Source organism: Acipenser ruthenus, chromosome 14, assembly GCF_902713425.1.
Source record: "Acipenser ruthenus chromosome 14, fAciRut3.2 maternal haplotype, whole genome shotgun sequence".
Lineage (NCBI taxonomy): Eukaryota > Metazoa > Chordata > Actinopteri > Acipenseriformes > Acipenseridae > Acipenser > Acipenser ruthenus.
In genome coordinates, this window is record NC_081202.1 from 1,285,208 (window position 1) to 1,301,989 (window position 16,782).

At 50.5% G+C, this 16,782-nt stretch overlaps 2 protein-coding genes across 4 annotated transcripts in view; one reads left to right on the forward strand and one right to left on the reverse strand.

The window, feature by feature from the left end:
* Positions 1 to 16,782, reverse strand: part of LOC131697377 (uncharacterized) — an 81,728-nt gene that overhangs the window by 19,337 nt on the left and 45,609 nt on the right. The window lies entirely within an intron of this gene.
* The window catches only part of LOC117973531 (golgin subfamily B member 1-like), a 43,702-nt gene that overhangs the window by 5,551 nt on the left and 21,369 nt on the right, over positions 1 to 16,782 (forward strand). For 2 of the 3 annotated variants that reach the window (XM_058985492.1, XM_058985493.1), the window contains exons 4-11: positions 569 to 706; positions 3,366 to 3,551; positions 11,568 to 11,684; positions 12,117 to 12,230; positions 12,542 to 13,040; positions 13,294 to 13,397; positions 13,577 to 13,682; positions 14,672 to 14,739. In XM_058985492.1, the coding sequence (XP_058841475.1) occupies positions 569 to 706; positions 3,366 to 3,551; positions 11,568 to 11,684; positions 12,117 to 12,230; positions 12,542 to 13,040; positions 13,294 to 13,397; positions 13,577 to 13,682; positions 14,672 to 14,739 (1,332 nt within the window). The remainder of the gene's footprint in view (positions 1 to 568; positions 707 to 3,365; positions 3,552 to 11,567; positions 11,685 to 12,116; positions 12,231 to 12,541; positions 13,041 to 13,293; positions 13,398 to 13,576; positions 13,683 to 14,671; positions 14,740 to 16,782) is intronic. The other variant, XM_058985494.1, reaches the window with a different exon arrangement.

Genomic DNA, 16,782 nt, shown 5'->3' on the forward strand with positions numbered 1-16,782 from the left:
TCTGATCTGTGTGCTGCTGGTCCCTGCAGGAGGAGAGGGAGGCAGTAGATGCCAGGAGCAGGGCTGGTTATCCAGGTTCTGATCTGTGTGCTGCTGGTCCCTGCAGGAGGAGAGGGAGGCAGTAGATGCCAGGAGCAGGGCTGGTTATCCCGGTTCTGATCTGTGTGCTGCTGGTCCCTGCAGGAGGAGAGGGAGGCAGTAGATGCCAGGAGCAGGGCTGGTTATCCAGGTTCTGATCTGTGTGCTGCTGGTCCCTGCAGGAGGAGAGGGAGGCAGTAGATGCCAGGAGCAGGGCTGGTTATCCCGGTTCTGATCTGTGTGCTGCTGGTCCCTGCAGGAGGAGAGGGAGGCAGTAGATGCCAGGAGCAGGGCTGGTTATCCAGGTTCTGATCTGTGTGCTGCTGGTCCCTGCAGGAGGAGAGGGAGGCAGTAGATGCCAGGAGCAGGGCTGGTTATCCCGGTTCTGATCTGTGTGCTGCTGGTCCCTGCAGGAGGAGAGGGAGGCAGTAGATGCCAGGAGCAGGGCTGGTTATCCAGGTTCTGATCTGTGTGCTGCTGGTCCCTGCAGGAGGAGAGGGAGGCAGCAGATGCCAAGCTGTCCAAGCTGAAGCTCCAAGCCAAAGCCAAGGTGGTGTCACTCAACAAGCAGATCGAGGAGCTGAAGAAGACGACACCAGGCAGCGAGCAAGGAGCGGCAGGGAGAGAGGTGGGTGAGAGCACACAGCACACAGCACACAGCACACAACACACAACACATAACACACAACACAACCTGTCAGTCCAATGGTCACACAATGAGTCAGAACCTAACTGGGCTCATTTTTTGTAATATACTTTACTGAAGGAGGATTGTTCACGCTTACATGTGTGCACATGCAGTGATGATCACGGTGTGGTTCTTTTTAATGCTCCTGGGCAGCGCTCATTTTGTGTTTCCAGCTGTGGCAGGGCCAGTACATTGCTTACTTTTATATGTTTCCACTGTGTTCTTTTTTTTTTTTTGGATCTTCTGGAAAAGTCGCTTCATGAATGTGCCGTTTGTTGTTGGGGGGAAGGGGGGGGGTGATGTCACTGAGCCTGTCGGGGGGGGGGGGGGGGGGGGGGGGGGGGGGGCAGCAGCCCTGGGATGATGTCACTGCGAGCCGCTGCAGATTCACAGGAGCAGTCAGTACAGTTGGCACACAGCCCTGTGAGCCGCTGCAGATTCACAGGAGCAGTCAGTACAGTGGGCACACAGCCCTGTGAGCCGCTGCAGATTCACAGGAGCAGTCAGTACAGTGGACACACAGCCCTGCGAGCCGCTGCAGATTCACAGGAGCAGTCAGTACAGTGGGCACACAGCCCTGCGAGCCGCTGCAGATTCACAGGAGCAGTCAGTACAGTGGACACACAGCCCTGCGAGCCGCTGCAGATTCACAGGAGCAGTCAGTACAGTGGACACACAGCCCTGCGAGCCGCTGCAGATTCACAGGAGCAGTCAGTACAGTGGGCACACAGCCCTGCGAGCCGCTGCAGATTCACAGGAGCAGTCAGTACAGTGGACACACAGCCCTGTGAGCCGCTGCAGATTCACAGGAGCAGTCAGTACAGTGGGCACACAGCCCTGCGAGCCGCTGCAGATTCACAGGAGCAGTCAGTACAGTGGGCACACAGCCCTGCGAGCCGCTGCAGATTCACAGGAGCAGTCAGTACAGTGGGCACACAGCCCTGCGAGCCGCTGCAGATTCACAGGAGCAGTCAGTACAGTGTGCACACAGCCCTGTGAGCCGCTGCAGATTCACAGGAGCAGTCAGTACAGTTGGCACACAGCCCTGTGAGCTGCTGCAGATTCACAGGAGCAGTCAGTATAGTGGGCACACAGCCCTGCGAGCCGCTGCAGATTCACAGGAGCAGTCAGTACAGTTGGCACACAGCCCTGTGAGCCGCTGCAGATTCACAGGAGCAGTCAGTACAGTGGGCACACAGCCCTGAAAGCCGCTGCAGATTCACAGGAGCAGTCAGTACAGTGGGCACACAGCCCTGCGAGCCGCTGCAGATTCACAGGAGCAGTCAGTACAGTGGGCACACAGCCCTGCGAGCCGCTGCAGATTCACAGGAGCAGTCAGTACAGTGGGCACACAGCCCTGCGAGCCGCTGCAGATTCACAGGAGCAGTCAGTACAGTGGGCACACAGCCCTGCGAGCCGCTGCAGATTCACAGGAGCAGTCAGTACAGTGGGCACACAGCCCTGTGAGCTGCTGCAGATTCACAGGAGCAGTCAGTACAGTGGGCACACAGCCCTGTGAGCCGCTGCAGATTCACAGGAGCAGTCAGTACAGTGGGCACACAGCCCTGCGCGATGCTGGCTATAAACAACTGCACAGCAATACTGTGGAGGGATTATTATTAAGCTTGTGAGGTCCCATGTCTGCCTGTATATAATCCGGGACAGTGTTTGCTATTACTATCAGTTGGAGCGCAGTGATCACACCTGCTGACTGCTCTGGCTTCACTGAATCCCAGAGCCAGCTGTCCGTGTGCAGCTCTGTGTGCCAGGGCTGTGCGAGCCGATGATTCCACTGTTCAGATTGAGCCCTCCGCAGGTCAGGGGCGTCGGTGTTGACTGAAACAAGTGAAGTGAAACGACTGAAGAAACAGCTGCTTGTGTTTTGTGTGGGTCGCTGTTCTGCACAGTGTCTCTTATGAAAAGCAGCAATCGCCACAAATCCATGCAGCTGTTTCTTCACTCGTTTCTCTTTGAATGGTAAATGATCCCAGTCGACACCAATGACCCTCTCCTGATTGTCAGCAGCTGATTTCTGTGCAGCTCAATGAGAACAGTCGAATAATCGATTCTTCCAGCACTACTGCCCGCTAATCCTGCCTGCGCATCGCTTTCTCTTTATGATTTCACTTTGTGTTTGCTGGTTTCATTGCTTCACTTTCTCTTCTGTGTCAGTTCCATGGTCAGAAATGAGACTCCTGTTGCATTGCGGTTTGCTCAGTATCAGGTTTTACTGTCTTGAGAGTTCAATCAGTCTCATCTTGGCTCATGGAAACAAGCAAAACCACCAGGGAGTGAGGTCCATCTCCCCCAGCCCTGCATTCACTACAGTGGCTGGACAAAACAAACAAACTCTTTATAATTCACTTTAAATGTATTAAACACATTCCAATACAAATTATAGCTTTAATTGTAGTTGTTATGCAGTTGACCCTCTCTGTTCCCATCTTGTCCACTCCCTGTCTCTCTCTGTGTCTGTTTGCTGTGAAACGGTATTATCTCACTCTCTCTCGCGCTCTCTCTCGCGCTCTCTCTCGCTCTCTCGCTCTCTCTCTCTCTCTCATTCTCTCGCCCCGCCTCACTCCCCGTTTTCTCCCGACAGGCGAGCCCCAATGTGAGCCTCACTGTGGACCAGGGCCTGGAGGAGGAAGTGGAGCAGCTGAGGCTTCGCCTCCAGGAGGAAGCGACAAGCGCGAGGTCCCTGCAGGAGACCGTGCAGCGCCTGCAGGAGGAGCTGCGGGTGTCCGAGGAGTGCCTGCGTGAAAGCGAGGCGCGGCACAGTGAGCAGGTACAGGACAGGGCAGGACAGGGCACATGTTTCAAACCACAGGGACAGTAAAACACAATACAATAATACACACACAAGGAGACTGGATCTCCTTATTGACTTGATGTGATGCTGTGCAGTGGTGAACTCGCTCTCCAGCAACTTGCTCTGGCATCAGCTTCTGGAAAACAAAAATAAAAAAGAAAGCCAACGGTAAGTTGCCCCAGGTGGAAAAGACCAGTGGGGATGAGGGAGGATGGAGCAGGGATGAGGGAGGATGGAGCAGGGATGAAGGAGGATGGAGCAGGGATGAAGGAGGATGGAGCAGGGATGAAGGAGGATGGAGCAGGGATGAGGGAGGATGGAGCAGGGATGAGGGAGGCTGGAGCAGGGATGAGGGAGGCTGGAGCAGGGATGATGGAGCAGGGATGAGGGAGGATGGAGCAGGGATGAAGGAGGATGGAGCAGGGATGAAGGAGGATGGAGCAGGGATGAGGGAGGATGGAGCAGGGATGAGGGAGGATGGAGCAGGGATGAGGGAGGATGGAGCAGGGATGAAGGAGGATGGAGCAGGGATGAAGGAGGATGGAGCAGGGATGAAGGAGGATGGAGCAGGGATGAAGGAGGATGGAGCAGGGATGAGGGAGGATGGAGCAGGGATGAAGGAGGATGGAGCAGGGATGAAGGAGGATGGAGCAGGGATGAGGGAGGATGGAGCAGGGATGAGGGAGGATGGAGCAGGGATGAGGGAGGATGGAGCAGGGATGATGGAGCAGGGATGAGGGAGGATGGAGCAGGGATGAAGGAGGATGGAGCAGGGATGAAGGAGGATGGAGCAGGGATGAGGGAGGATGGAGCAGGGATGAGGGAGGATGGAGCAGGGATGAGGGAGGATGGAGCAGGGATGAAGGAGGATGGAGCAGGGATGAGGGAGGATGGAGCAGGGATGAAGGAGGATGGAGCAGGGAAGAAGGAGGATGGAGCAGGGATGAAGGAGGATGGAGCAGGGATGAGGGAGGATGGAGCAGGGATGAGGGAGGATGGAGCAGGGATGAAGGAGGATGGAGCAGGGATGAAGGAGGATGGAGCAGGGATGAGGGAGGATGGAGCAGGGATGAGGGATGATGGAGCAGGGATGAGGGAGGATGGAGCAGGGATGAGGGAGGATGGAGCAGGGATGAAGGAGGATGGAGCAGGGATGAGGGAGGATGGAGCAGTGATGAAGGAGGATGGAGCAGGGATGAAGGAGGATGGAGCAGGGATGAAGGAGGATGGAGCAGGGATGAAGGAGGATGGAGCAGGGATGAGGGAGGATGGAGCAGGGATGAGGGAGGATGGAGCAGGGAGGATGGAGCAGGGATGAGGGAGGATGGAGCAGGGATGAGGGAGGATGGAGCAGGGATGAAGGAGGATGGAGCAGGGATGAAGGAGGATGGAGCAGGGATGAGGGAGGATGGAGCAGGGATGAGGGAGGCTGGAGCAGGGATGATGGAGCAGGGATGAGGGAGGATGGAGCAGGGATGAGGGAGGATGGAGCAGGGATGAGGGAGGATGGAGCAGGGATGAAGGAGGATGGAGCAGGGATGAAGGAGGATGGAGCAGGGATGAGGGAGGATGGAGCAGGGATGAGGGAGGATGGAGCAGGGATGAGGGAGGATGGAGCAGGGATGATGGAGCAGGGATGAGGGAGGATGGAGCAGGGATGAAGGAGGATGGAGCAGGGATGAAGGAGGATGGAGCAGGGATGAGGGAGGATGGAGCAGGGATGAGGGAGGATGGAGCAGGGATGAGGGAGGATGGAGCAGGGATGAGGGAGCAGGGATGAGGGAGGATGGAGCAGGGATGAGGGAGGATGGAGCAGGGATGAGGGAGGATGGAGCAGTGATGAAGGAGGATGGAGCAGGGATGAAGGAGGATGGAGCAGGGATGAAGGAGGATGGAGCAGGGATGAGGGAGGATGGAGCAGGGATGAGGGAGGATGGAGCAGGGATGAGGGAGGATGGAGCAGGGATGAGGGAGGATGGAGCAGGGATGAAGGAGGATGGAGCAGGGATGAAGGAGGATGGAGCCGGGATGAGGGAGGATGGAGCAGGGATGAGGGAGGATGGAGCAGGGATGAGGGAGGATGGAGCAGGGATGAGGGAGGATGGAGCAGGGATGAGGGAGGATGGAGCAGGGATGAGGGAGGATGGAGCAGTGATGAAGGAGGATGGAGCAGGGATGAAGGAGGATGGAGCCGGGATGAGGGAGGATGGAGCAGGGATGAGGGAGGATGGAGCAGGGATGAGGGAGGATGGAGCAGGGATGAGGGAGGATGGAGCAGGGATGAGGGAGGATGGAGCCGGGATGAGGGAGCAGAGGGCAGGGTGGCATCGCAAGTTACACAGCGCTTCAGCCAAACCAAACAGCAGTTTTTTATTTTTATTATGTTTGTCTAAATGGATTGTGTACACTGTGTGTTTTTTTTTCCTTTTGTTCTAGAGACAAGGATTAAAATACTAAAAATAAACTACTACATTCTTTGTCAAACATTTCATATAATCGTCACATTTTGTTTTATAGCTACACTAAATGCCCTGTCTTCTGTAAGTATATTCTAGAACCTCCTGGAAAACATTTTCTTTTAAATGTCACTTGACAGTTTTGAGTCTATCCCTTGTTTGCAGGATTATTTCTAAAGGATTAATCTCAGGTTACTTCAGTGTCTGTTGTTAAGCTGCTGCTCAGACTCTGCCCTTCGTGCTGATGCCTGCCCGAGAGGCTGATGCTGTGGGTTGAGAGCCTGGCATTGAGGATTGCCGCAGTGTGGGGAGGGCAGAGCGGGGCAGAGCAGGGCAGGGCAGGGCAGGACAGGGCAGAGCAGGGCAGGGCGGGGCGGCACGGGGGAGTTTCTTTTCCATTAAGGACACACTGCTAGAATTAAGCCACTCCATGCCAAACAATAGGCATGGTAATCTAAAGACTCTGTAGAGAATGACCATCATTTTATTAAAACTCTTTAACTGCTAGAAAACTAGCCAGGCTGAGCCACACCTCCCACAGTGTTAGTGCAGGGAATGAGAAAGCCCTGCCTTTTGAAAATAATAAAAAAACAAAATGCATGTACAGCAAATAAAAACATATGTGAAATAATGGCATTGACCCTGCCGGTGCCCTTACAAGGTTCAGATGAAAGATTGCAGCCAGGCTGAATTCTCCCTCCCCTGGCTGATTACATTTAAAAAGTCCTTAATTCCCCATGAGCTATAAATGGCAACGGGAATCCCTGCTAATAAGCTGCAGTCTCTAAGTGGATGAATCCTGAATGTACTATCCTCAGATAGAACACGTTGAGTCTGTGATAAGCTGGGATCCGCACTGGGATGTGATGCCATGTGACCGCACGTGTCACTAACCACCCAGCTCACCATTTATTTAGGCAATTTCCATGTAAAAAGGCTTTCATTCTTAGCCCTCAAATAAGCAATTTGGACAGTTTTCAAAACAATTTTTGCTATATTTTTTTAAATACACACTTTTTTATTGTGATTATGATAAACGGAAATACAGTATTACAGAACTTAAATAACAAAATAACAACAATGTGTTTACAATTGTAGCATTATAATATAGATCACGACATATCATTATTTGTTTTTACAATGGCAGCATTATATAAGTATAAATAACATATTTTTTACCATGGCAGCTTTATAATAACATTAATACTTGTGCAGGCAATATCACTTTTTAGAAGTGATTTTTCGTGTGATAGATTTCAAAGCAGACGCACTTCAAACCCTCATCAATGCTAACGTCTTTATCTAGCACATACACATTAGAAAACTTGCATTGCAAATGTTCAATCACGTCATATACAGAATCTTCCCCAGTTTCAGGCACAGGTGTATAGCGCTGTTATATGAATTATTATCTGTGAAGTGTAGGTACAGTAAATAAATAGGTCGTTTTGAGCAGTACCAAACCTGACAAGGCTTCCTTACAACCTGTAACAAATAAAGAAAGAAATCTGCTCGTTTTGTTCTCTGTAGATACACAGGCATCCATTTATCGCTCTCAGCTGTGTGTATACAGATGAAGAGACCACTGGCTTCATGATGGCCCCCCATGAGGTCCAATCAAATATCTTTCTATTGATCATAGTGCCGGGACACGTCCGAAAATTTGAACAAAGTTTGCTTCACATGAATTCCAAAGTGTGTGTGCGAGCGAGCGAGCGATGGTTCTGGTGGAGTGTTGCTCTCGAGTGTGCTGTGATTGCTTGTGTTGTGTTTGAGTGGGTGTGTGTGTGATGGTTCTGGTGGGGTGTTGCTCTCGAGTGTGCTGTGATTGCTTGTGTTGTGTTTGAGTGGGTGTGTGTGTGATGGTTCTGGTGGGGTGTTGCTCTCGAGTGTGCTGTGATTGCTTGTGTTGTGTTGTGTTTGAGTGGGTGTGTGTGTGATGGTTCTGGTGGGGTGTTGCTCTCGAGTGTGCTGTGATTGCTTGTGTTGTGTTGTGTTTGAGTGGGTGTGTGTGTGATGGTTCTGGTGGGGTGTTGCTCTCGAGTGTGCTGTGATTGCTTGTGTTGTGTTGTGTTTGAGTGGGTGTGTGTGTGATAGTTCTGGTGGGGTGTTGCTCTCGAGTGTGCTGTGATTGCTTGTGTTGTGTTGTGTTTGAGTGGGTGTGTGTGTGATGGTTCTGGTGGGGTGTTGCTCTCGAGTGTGCTGTGATTGCTTGTGTTGTGTTGTGTTTGAGTGGGTGTGTGTGTGATGGTTCTGGTGGAGTGTTGCTCTCGAGTGTGCTGTGATTGCTTGTGTTGTGTTGTGTTTGAGTGGGTGTGTGTGTGTGATGGTTCTGGTGGGGTGTTGCTCTCGAGTGTGCTGTGATTGCTTGTGTTGTGTTGTGTTTGAGTGGGTGTGTGTGTGATGGTTCTGGTGGGGTGTTGCTCTCGAGTGTGCTGTGATTGCTTGTGTTGTGTTTGAGTGGGTGTGTGTGTGATAGTTCTGGTGGGGTGTTGCTCTCGAGTGTGCTGTGATTGCTTGTGTTGTGTTGTGTTTGAGTGGGTGTGTGTGTGTGATGGTTCTGGTGGGGTGTTGTTCTCGAGTGTGCTGTGATTGCTTGTGTTGTGTTTGAGTGGGTGTGTGTGTGATGGTTCTGGTGGAGTGTTGCTCTCGAGTGTGCTGTGATTGCTTGTGTTGTGTTGTGTTTGATTGGGTGTGTGTGTGTGATGGTTCTGGTGGGGTGTTGCTCTCGAGTGTGCTGTGATTGCTTGTGTTGTGTTGTGTTTGAGTGGGTGTGTGTGTGATGGTTCTGGTGGGGTGTTGCTCTCGAGTGTGCTGTGATTGCTTGTGTTGTGTTTGAGTGGGTGTGTGTGTGATGGTTCTGGTGGGGTGTTGCTCTCGAGTGTGCTGTGATTGCTTGTGTTGTGTTGTGTTTGAGTGGGTGTGTGTGTGATGGTTCTGGTGGGGTGTTGCTCTCGAGTGTGCTGTGATTGCTTGTGTTGTGTTTGAGTGGGTGTGTGTGTGATGGTTCTGGTGGAGTGTTGCTCTCGAGTGTGCTGTGATTGCTTGTGTTGTGTTGTGTTTGAGTGGGTGTGTGTGTGATGGTTCTGGTGGGGTGTTGCTCTCGAGTGTGCTGTGATTGCTTGTGTTGTGTTGTGTTTGAGTGGGTGTGTGTGTGATGGTTCTGGTGGGGTGTTGCTCTCGAGTGTGCTGTGATTGCTTGTGTTGTGTTTGAGTGGGTGTGTGTGTGATGGTTCTGGTGGGGTGTTGCTCTCGAGTGTGCTGTGATTGCTTGTGTTGTGTTGTGTTTGAGTGGGTGTGTGTGTGATGGTTCTGGTGGGGTGTTGCTCTCGAGTGTGCTGTGATTGCTTGTGTTGTGTTTGAGTGGGTGTGTGTGTGATGGTTCTGGTGGAGTGTTGCTCTCGAGTGTGCTGTGATTGCTTGTGTTGTGTTGTGTTTGAGTGGGTGTGTGTGTGATGGTTCTGGTGGGGTGTTGCTCTCGAGTGTGCTGTGATTGCTTGTGTTGTGTTGTGTTTGAGTGGGTGTGTGTGTGATGGTTCTGGTGGAGTGTTGCTCTCGAGTGTGCTGTGATTGCTTGTGTTGTGTTGTGTTTGAGTGGGTGTGTGTGTGTGATGGTTCTGGTGGGGTGTTGCTCTCGAGTGTGCTGTGATTGCTTGTGTTGTGTTGTGTTTGAGTGGGTGTGTGTGTGATGGTTCTGGTGGGGTGTTGCTCTCGAGTGTGCTGTGATTGCTTGTGTTGTGTTTGAGTGGGTGTGTGTGTGATGGTTCTGGTGGGGTGTTGCTCTCGAGTGTGCTGTGATTGCTTGTGTTGTGTTGTGTTTGAGTGGGTGTGTGTGTGATGGTTCTGGTGGGGTGTTGCTCTCGAGTGTGCTGTGATTGCTTGTGTTGTGTTTGAGTGGGTGTGTGTGTGATGGTTCTGGTGGAGTGTTGCTCTCGAGTGTGCTGTGATTGCTTGTGTTGTGTTTGAGTGGGTGTGTGTGTGTGATGGTTCTGGTGGGGTGTTGCTCTCGAGTGTGCTGTGATTGCTTGTGTTGTGTTGTGTTTGAGTGGGTGTGTGTGTGATGGTTCTGGTGGAGTGTTGCTCTCGAGTGTGCTGTGATTGCTTGTGTTGTGTTGTGTTTGAGTGGGTGTGTGTGTGATGGTTCTGGTGGGGTGTTGCTCTCGAGTGTGCTGTGATTGCTTGTGTTGTGTTGTGTTTGAGTGGGTGTGTGTGTGATGGTTCTGGTGGGGTGTTGCTCTCGAGTGTGCTGTGATTGCTTGTGTTGTGTTTGAGTGGGTGTGTGTGTGATGGTTCTGGTGGGGTGTTGCTCTCGAGTGTGCTGTGATTGCTTGTGTTGTGTTTGAGTGGGTGTGTGTGTGATGGTTCTGGTGGGGTGTTGCTCTCGAGTGTGCTGTGATTGCTTGTGTTGTGTTTGAGTGGGTGTGTGTATGATGGTTCTGGTGGGGTGTTGCTCTCGAGTGTGCTGTGATTGCTTGTGTTGTGTTTGAGTGGGTGTGTGTGATGGTTCTGGTGGGGTGTTGCTCTCGAGTGTGCTGTGATTGCTTGTGTTGTGTTTGAGTGGGTGTGTATGTGATGGTTCTGGTGGGGTGTTGCTCTCGAGTGTGCTGTGATTGCTTGTGTTGTGTTGTGTTTGAGTGGGTGTGTGTGTGATGGTTCTGGTGGGGTGTTGCTCTCGAGTGTGCTGTGATTGCTTGTGTTGTAGCTGTGTGTGTGGGGGTGTGTGTGTGTGTGTATGCGTGATGGTTCTGACGGGTCCTGCTCTCTGCTCTCAGATGTGCTGTGATTGTGTGAGTGTGTGTGATTGTGTGTATGCGTGATGGTTCTGGTGGGGTGTTGGTCTCGGGTGCGCTGTGACGGGTGTATGCTGTAGCTGTGTGTGTGTGTGTATGCATGATGGTTCTGACGGGTCCTGCTCTCTGCTCTCAGATGTGCTGTGATTGTGTGAGTGTGTGTGATTGTGTGTATGCGTGATGGTTCTGGTGGGGTGTTGGTCTCGGGTGCGCTGTGACGGGTGTATGCTGTAGCTGTGTGTGTGTGTGTATGCATGATGGTTCTGACGGGTCCTGCTCTCTGCTCTCAGATGTGCTGTGATTGTGTGAGTGTGTGTGATTGTGTGTATGCGTGATGGTTCTGGTGGGGTGTTGGTCTCGGGTGCGCTGTGACGGGTGTATGCTGTAGCTGTGTGTGTGTGTGTATGCATGATGGTTCTGACGGGTCCTGCTCTCTGCTCTCAGATGTGCTGTGATTGTGTGAGTGTGTGTGATTGTGTGTATGCGTGATGGTTCTGGTGGGGTGTTGGTCTCGGGTGCGCTGTGACGGGTGTATGCTGTAGCTGTGTGTGTGTATGCGTGATGGTTCTGACGGGTCCTGCTCTCTGCTCTCAGATGTGCTGTGATTGTGTGAGTGTGTGTGATTGTGTGTATGCGTGATGGTTCTGGTGGGGTGTTGGTCTCGGGTGCGTTGTGACGGGTGTATGCTGTAGCTGTGTGTGTGTGTACGCGTGATGGTTCTGACGGGTCCTGCTCTCTGCTCCCAGGTGCGCGCCCTGCAGGAGGTGGTCCAGGAGAAGGACATGCGTTTCCAGGAGCAGGTGCAGCGCCATGAGGAGGAGCTGGTGAGGGTGGCATCGCAGCCAGAGCCTGAGCAGCAGCAGGTATAGAGGGGGAGAGGGAGAGGAGGAATGCTCCGTCCGAGCAGAAAGTACTGGGGAAGGACATGGTGTTGTGGGCAGAATCACAGAATACAGGAAGAGAGAAAGGGATGGAAGGAGGGAAAGAAGGAGAGAAGGAAGGCTCTGTCAGAAGAATACTGGAAAATAAGGGTGGTGTGTGCAGAATACAGGAAGGAGGGAGAGAAGGAAGGCTGTGCCCTAGCAGAAGGTACTGGAAGGGCAGGGTGGTTTGGGTAGCATCACAGAAGAAGGGAAGGAAAAAGGATAAAGGGAAGCTTCGCTCGAGCAGCAACAGCAAATACAGAGGGAAGGTACTCAGTCCGGTCTCAGAATCAGTGCTTGGTGGTACTGTGTGAATGGCTGTGCTGTGCTGTGCTGTGGCTCAGTGGCTGAGTGTCCCTCTTGCCCCCCTAGCTGCTGAAGTCCCTGCGGAGGAAGGCGGAGGAGATGGAGGAGGCTCTTCACGCCCGCTCCCAGGTGGTGGAGATGCTGCAGCAGGAGCTGAACAGCGCTGACCAGCAGAAGCAGGTGAGGCACGGCTCCAGCTGCGCCCACATTACCTGCAGTGAAAATAACCACATGGGAGTACAATCCAGGGGCATCTCACACAATGAAAAAGAAAAGCTTTATATTGGTGAATTGTAACATAATCTACTCACATTTCATTTAGTTTTTTCAAACACAAATGGCCAACAACACAACTTGTGTGCTGTCATTACTGGAAAGATGAACAATACGCACTTCAGATCTAACTAATGATTCTTTAAACCATGTTGATTTTAACAGCAGCAGATAAAGGCGTCTTGTTTGCTGAACTTGCTGCCCTGTTTCTCTTGCAGATCCTCACGGAGCAGTTTCGTCGGATGGAGGCTGAGCTAGTGGAGTCCCAGAGGCAGATAGAAGAGGAGGGGCAGCGCTGGCGGGATGAGGCTGCGGAGAGAGAGGCAGAGCTGGCAGCACTCAGGGAGGCAGCAGGGAGGCTGGAGCAGGAGAGGCTGGGAGCAGAGCAGATGGAAGCAGGGGAGAGCAGCCAGGCTGAGCAGGAGAAACGTGAGGCCGAGGCTCGGGAGAGGCAGGAGGCAGAGGACAGAGAGGTGCAGAGGCGGCTGGAGGATCTCTCTGGCCTGTGGGGGGCGCTCTGGTCTCTTATGGAACGTCTGCCGGGCAGAGAGGAGCATGAGGAGCCCTCCCCTCTGCCCCCGGACCCTGTCAGGACCATCCCTGCGCTGCAGGCAGTGCTGCAGGCTCTGGAGGGGAGGCTGGACCTGCTCAGCACACAGAACCAGGAGAAGGAAGCTCGCTGCACAGAGCTCTCACACAGGCTAGAGCAGCTGCAGGGTGAGTGCTGGACCCGGGTTCAACTGTACTGGAGTTTATTCTTTGGTTTAATCAAACCATTTAGAGAACAATACGTTTCTGATGGTCTCTTTTATTTGAGATTGTTCCATTATTTCTTTGTTATATTTGTTATCCTCACGTTTGCGGGGAGTGAGTGGGTGTTCCGTGATTGTGGTCCCCCTGCGCAAGGATTGAAAGGCAGTCACTGGGTGTGAACAAGGGGGAGTGTGACACGGGGTGTTGTGTGTTTCAGGGGAGCTGCAGAGCAGAGCTGTGGTGGGAGAGCCGCAGAGACTGAGGGAGGAGGAGTCCTCCGCACAGATCAGAGAGCTGGAGCAGCAACTCAACACACTGCAGGTGAGGAGTGGGAGGGGCGGAGGGTTGAAACTTGGGTACCTTAAGCCGGGTCCACACCTCAGGGGTCAGTTGCTCAGCTTGGTTACGCGCAGCTGAATCGCCCTGTGTTTGTGACGATGGTTAGAGTGGAGAGGATGTGATTCAAATGTGTTTTGAAGATGTTTGCTCTGTTGGAACAGGAAGTGGAGATGGTGTCTCTGCGGAACAGACTGGTGGAGTTAGAGGAGGAGAAGGGCTCCCTGCAGCTGCACGTGGTCGACTTCGAGGATCTGAGAGCTGAGAACGGTGAGTTTACACACACACACCCACACACACACGGCAGTGGTATTGAGGACGCTGGCTGGGTGAAGCAGGGGTGGAAATAAGACTCCTATTACACAGCAGTTTCACCCATTCCAGGTTTTAATACAAGCTTAATGAGCTACAGTGTGTATAGGTAAGCTTGGGTGCATCGTCTTCAACGTGTCTTAAAATAGTGAAACGAGGAGTGGATGAAACTGCTATGCAGTGGGATTCTTCTTTTCATCCCTGGAATGGTTTCCACTGGGATTCAGGGAAGCCCGCTGTGTGAGGTGGGTGTGATGTGAGACTCAGGAAAGAGAACTGAGAACTGAGGCCGTGTTTAAACAAAAAAAAAAATCTCCAACTACGGGAGTCAAAGTCCTCGTGTCTGTGAGTACGTATGTCTGTATGTGTGCGTTTGGGAGGCAGTGTGGTCCGGTGGTGAAAGTCCAGGGCTTGTAACCAGAAGGTCACCGGTTCAAATATATATAATGCAGAGTTCACAGGCTACGTCTGTAAAGAGCTTTGTGATGGTTGTCTGTTAACATTAGGGGCGGCAGTGTGGAGTAGTGGTTAGGGCTCTGGACTCTTGACCGTAGGGTCATGGGTTCAATCCCAGGTGGGGGACACTGCTGCTGTACTTTTGAGCAAGGTACTTTACCTAGATTGCTCCAGTAAAAAAAAAAAAAAACTATATAAATGGGTAATTTTATGTAAAAAATAACATGATATCTGTATAATATATAATGTGTCTGCTAAGAAAAAAATAATAATATTATTATTATTATTATTATTATTATTATTATTATTATTATACGTATGTATGTATGTATGTGCATGTATGTATATGAGTTTGTGTGTGTGTGTGTATGAGCATGTGCGTGCATGTGTGTGTGTGTGTGTTTAAAAAGTGTCTGTAGCCTGTAAGTCCACAGGACAGGGGAGACTGGATTGTAGGTAAACCTGTGCTTGTGTTTGCTTGTCTGTTTCAGAGTCGCTGCGCTCTGTGCTTGATAGACTGAAGGAAGCTGGCGAGTGTGAAGAGAAGAAGTCATCTGAGGTAAGAAGCAGAAAGTAAGAGGAGAGGGCAGGGCAGGACAGGGGATTCCTTCCCCTCCTCGTCTCTACAGTGCTGAGATGGGAGGACTCGGGAATCTCATTTCAGTGCTGTGGAAGTCTGGAGGATTAGGAGGTCTGAGTGCTAGGAGGGGAGACGCTTACACAGCTGTCCACTTAACTACGATGACCTTGATTATTTACTTCATTGGTGCTTAAAAATATAAATAAACTGCTCACTCAGGGATGGAAGACAGACTCCTGTTGCGTAGCATTTTCACCCATTCCAGGTTTTACTACAAGCTTGAGTAGCCACAGTGTGTAGGTATTTCTTATTAAACGTATAGAGGAACCAGCTCTGGGTTTCATGCCAGCTGAGCTCTCAATTACTTTAGACCCTTCATTGAACTGATCATTTGCTAAATTAGACCTTTTTACTTGTTTTCAGATCTTAAACAGTTCCAGAGTTCAAGTTACTTATAATGTTATAGCTGACTTGAAATCTGCAACTGTTTAAGATCTGAAAACAAAGGTCTAATTTAGCAAATGATCAGTTCAATGAAGGTTTTAATTAAGTAATTGAGAACTCAGTTGGAATAAAAACCAGCAGACACAGCGGTCCCCAGGACCAGGCTGGGAAACCCTGATTTAGAGGACAGATCTCAAACCCCAGTGCACTAGAGTGGACATTTTGAAAAGAGCTTTGAAACAGACTTTAAAGTTATGAGTGTGAAAAGTTGTCAGGATGTCAACAATGAAAAGAAAAGTGACAGGTATGTTATTTAAACAGTTGTAGCAGCACGTGGGGACGTGTGATGCTAGATTTTAAAATGACAGGTATGTTATTTAAACAGTTGTAGCAGCACGTGGGGATGTGTGACGCTAGATTTTAAAATGACAGGTACGTTATTTAAACAGTTGTAGCAGCATGTGGGGACGCGTGACGCTGGATTTTAAAATGACAGGTACGTTATTTAAACAGTTGTAGCAGCACGTGGGGACGTGTGACGCTAGATTTTAAAATGACAGGTATGTTATTTAAACAGTTGTAGCAGCACGCAGGGACGTGTGATGCTAGATTTTAAAATGACAGGTATGTTATTTAAACAGTTGTAGCAGCACACGGGGATGTGTGATGCTAGATTTTAAAATGACAGGTATGTTATTTAAACAGTTGTAGCAGCACGCAGGGACGTGTGATGCTAGATTTTAAAATGACAGGTATGTTATTTAAACAGTTGTAGCAGCACGTGAGGATGTGTGATGCTAGATTTTAAAATGACAGGTATGTTATTTAAACAGTTGTAGCAGCACGCAGGGACGTGTGATGCTAGATTTTAAAATGACAGGTATGTTATTTAAACAGTTGTAGCAGCACGTGGGGATGTGTGACGCTAGATTTTAAAATGACAGCTATGTTATTTAAACAGTTGTAGCAGCACGTGGGGACGTGTGATGCTAGATTTTAAAATGACAGCTATGTTATTTAAACAGTTGTAGCAGCATGTGGGGACGCGTGACGCTGGATTTTAAAATGACAGGTACGTTATTTAAACAGTTGTAGCAGCACGTGGGGACGTGTGACGCTAGATTTTAAAATGACAGGTATGTTATTTAAACAGTTGTAGCAGCACGCAGGGACGTGTGATGCTAGATTTTAAAATGACAGGTATGTTATTTAAACAGTTGTAGCAGCACACGGGGATGTGTGATGCTAGATTTTAAAATGACAGGTATGTTATTTAAACAGTTGTAGCAGCACGCAGGGACGTGTGATGCTAGATTTTAAAATGACAGGTATGTTATTTAAACAGTTGTAGCAGCACGTGAGGATGTGTGATGCTAGATTTTAAAATGACAGGTATGTTATTTAAACAGTTGTAGCAGCACGCAGGGACGTGTGATGCTAGATTTTAAAATGACAGGTATGTTATTTAAACAGTTGTAGCAGCACGTGGGGATGTGTGACGCTAGATTTTAAAATGACAGGTATGTTATTTAAACAGTTGTAGCAGCACGCAGGGACGTGTGATGCTAGATTTTAAAA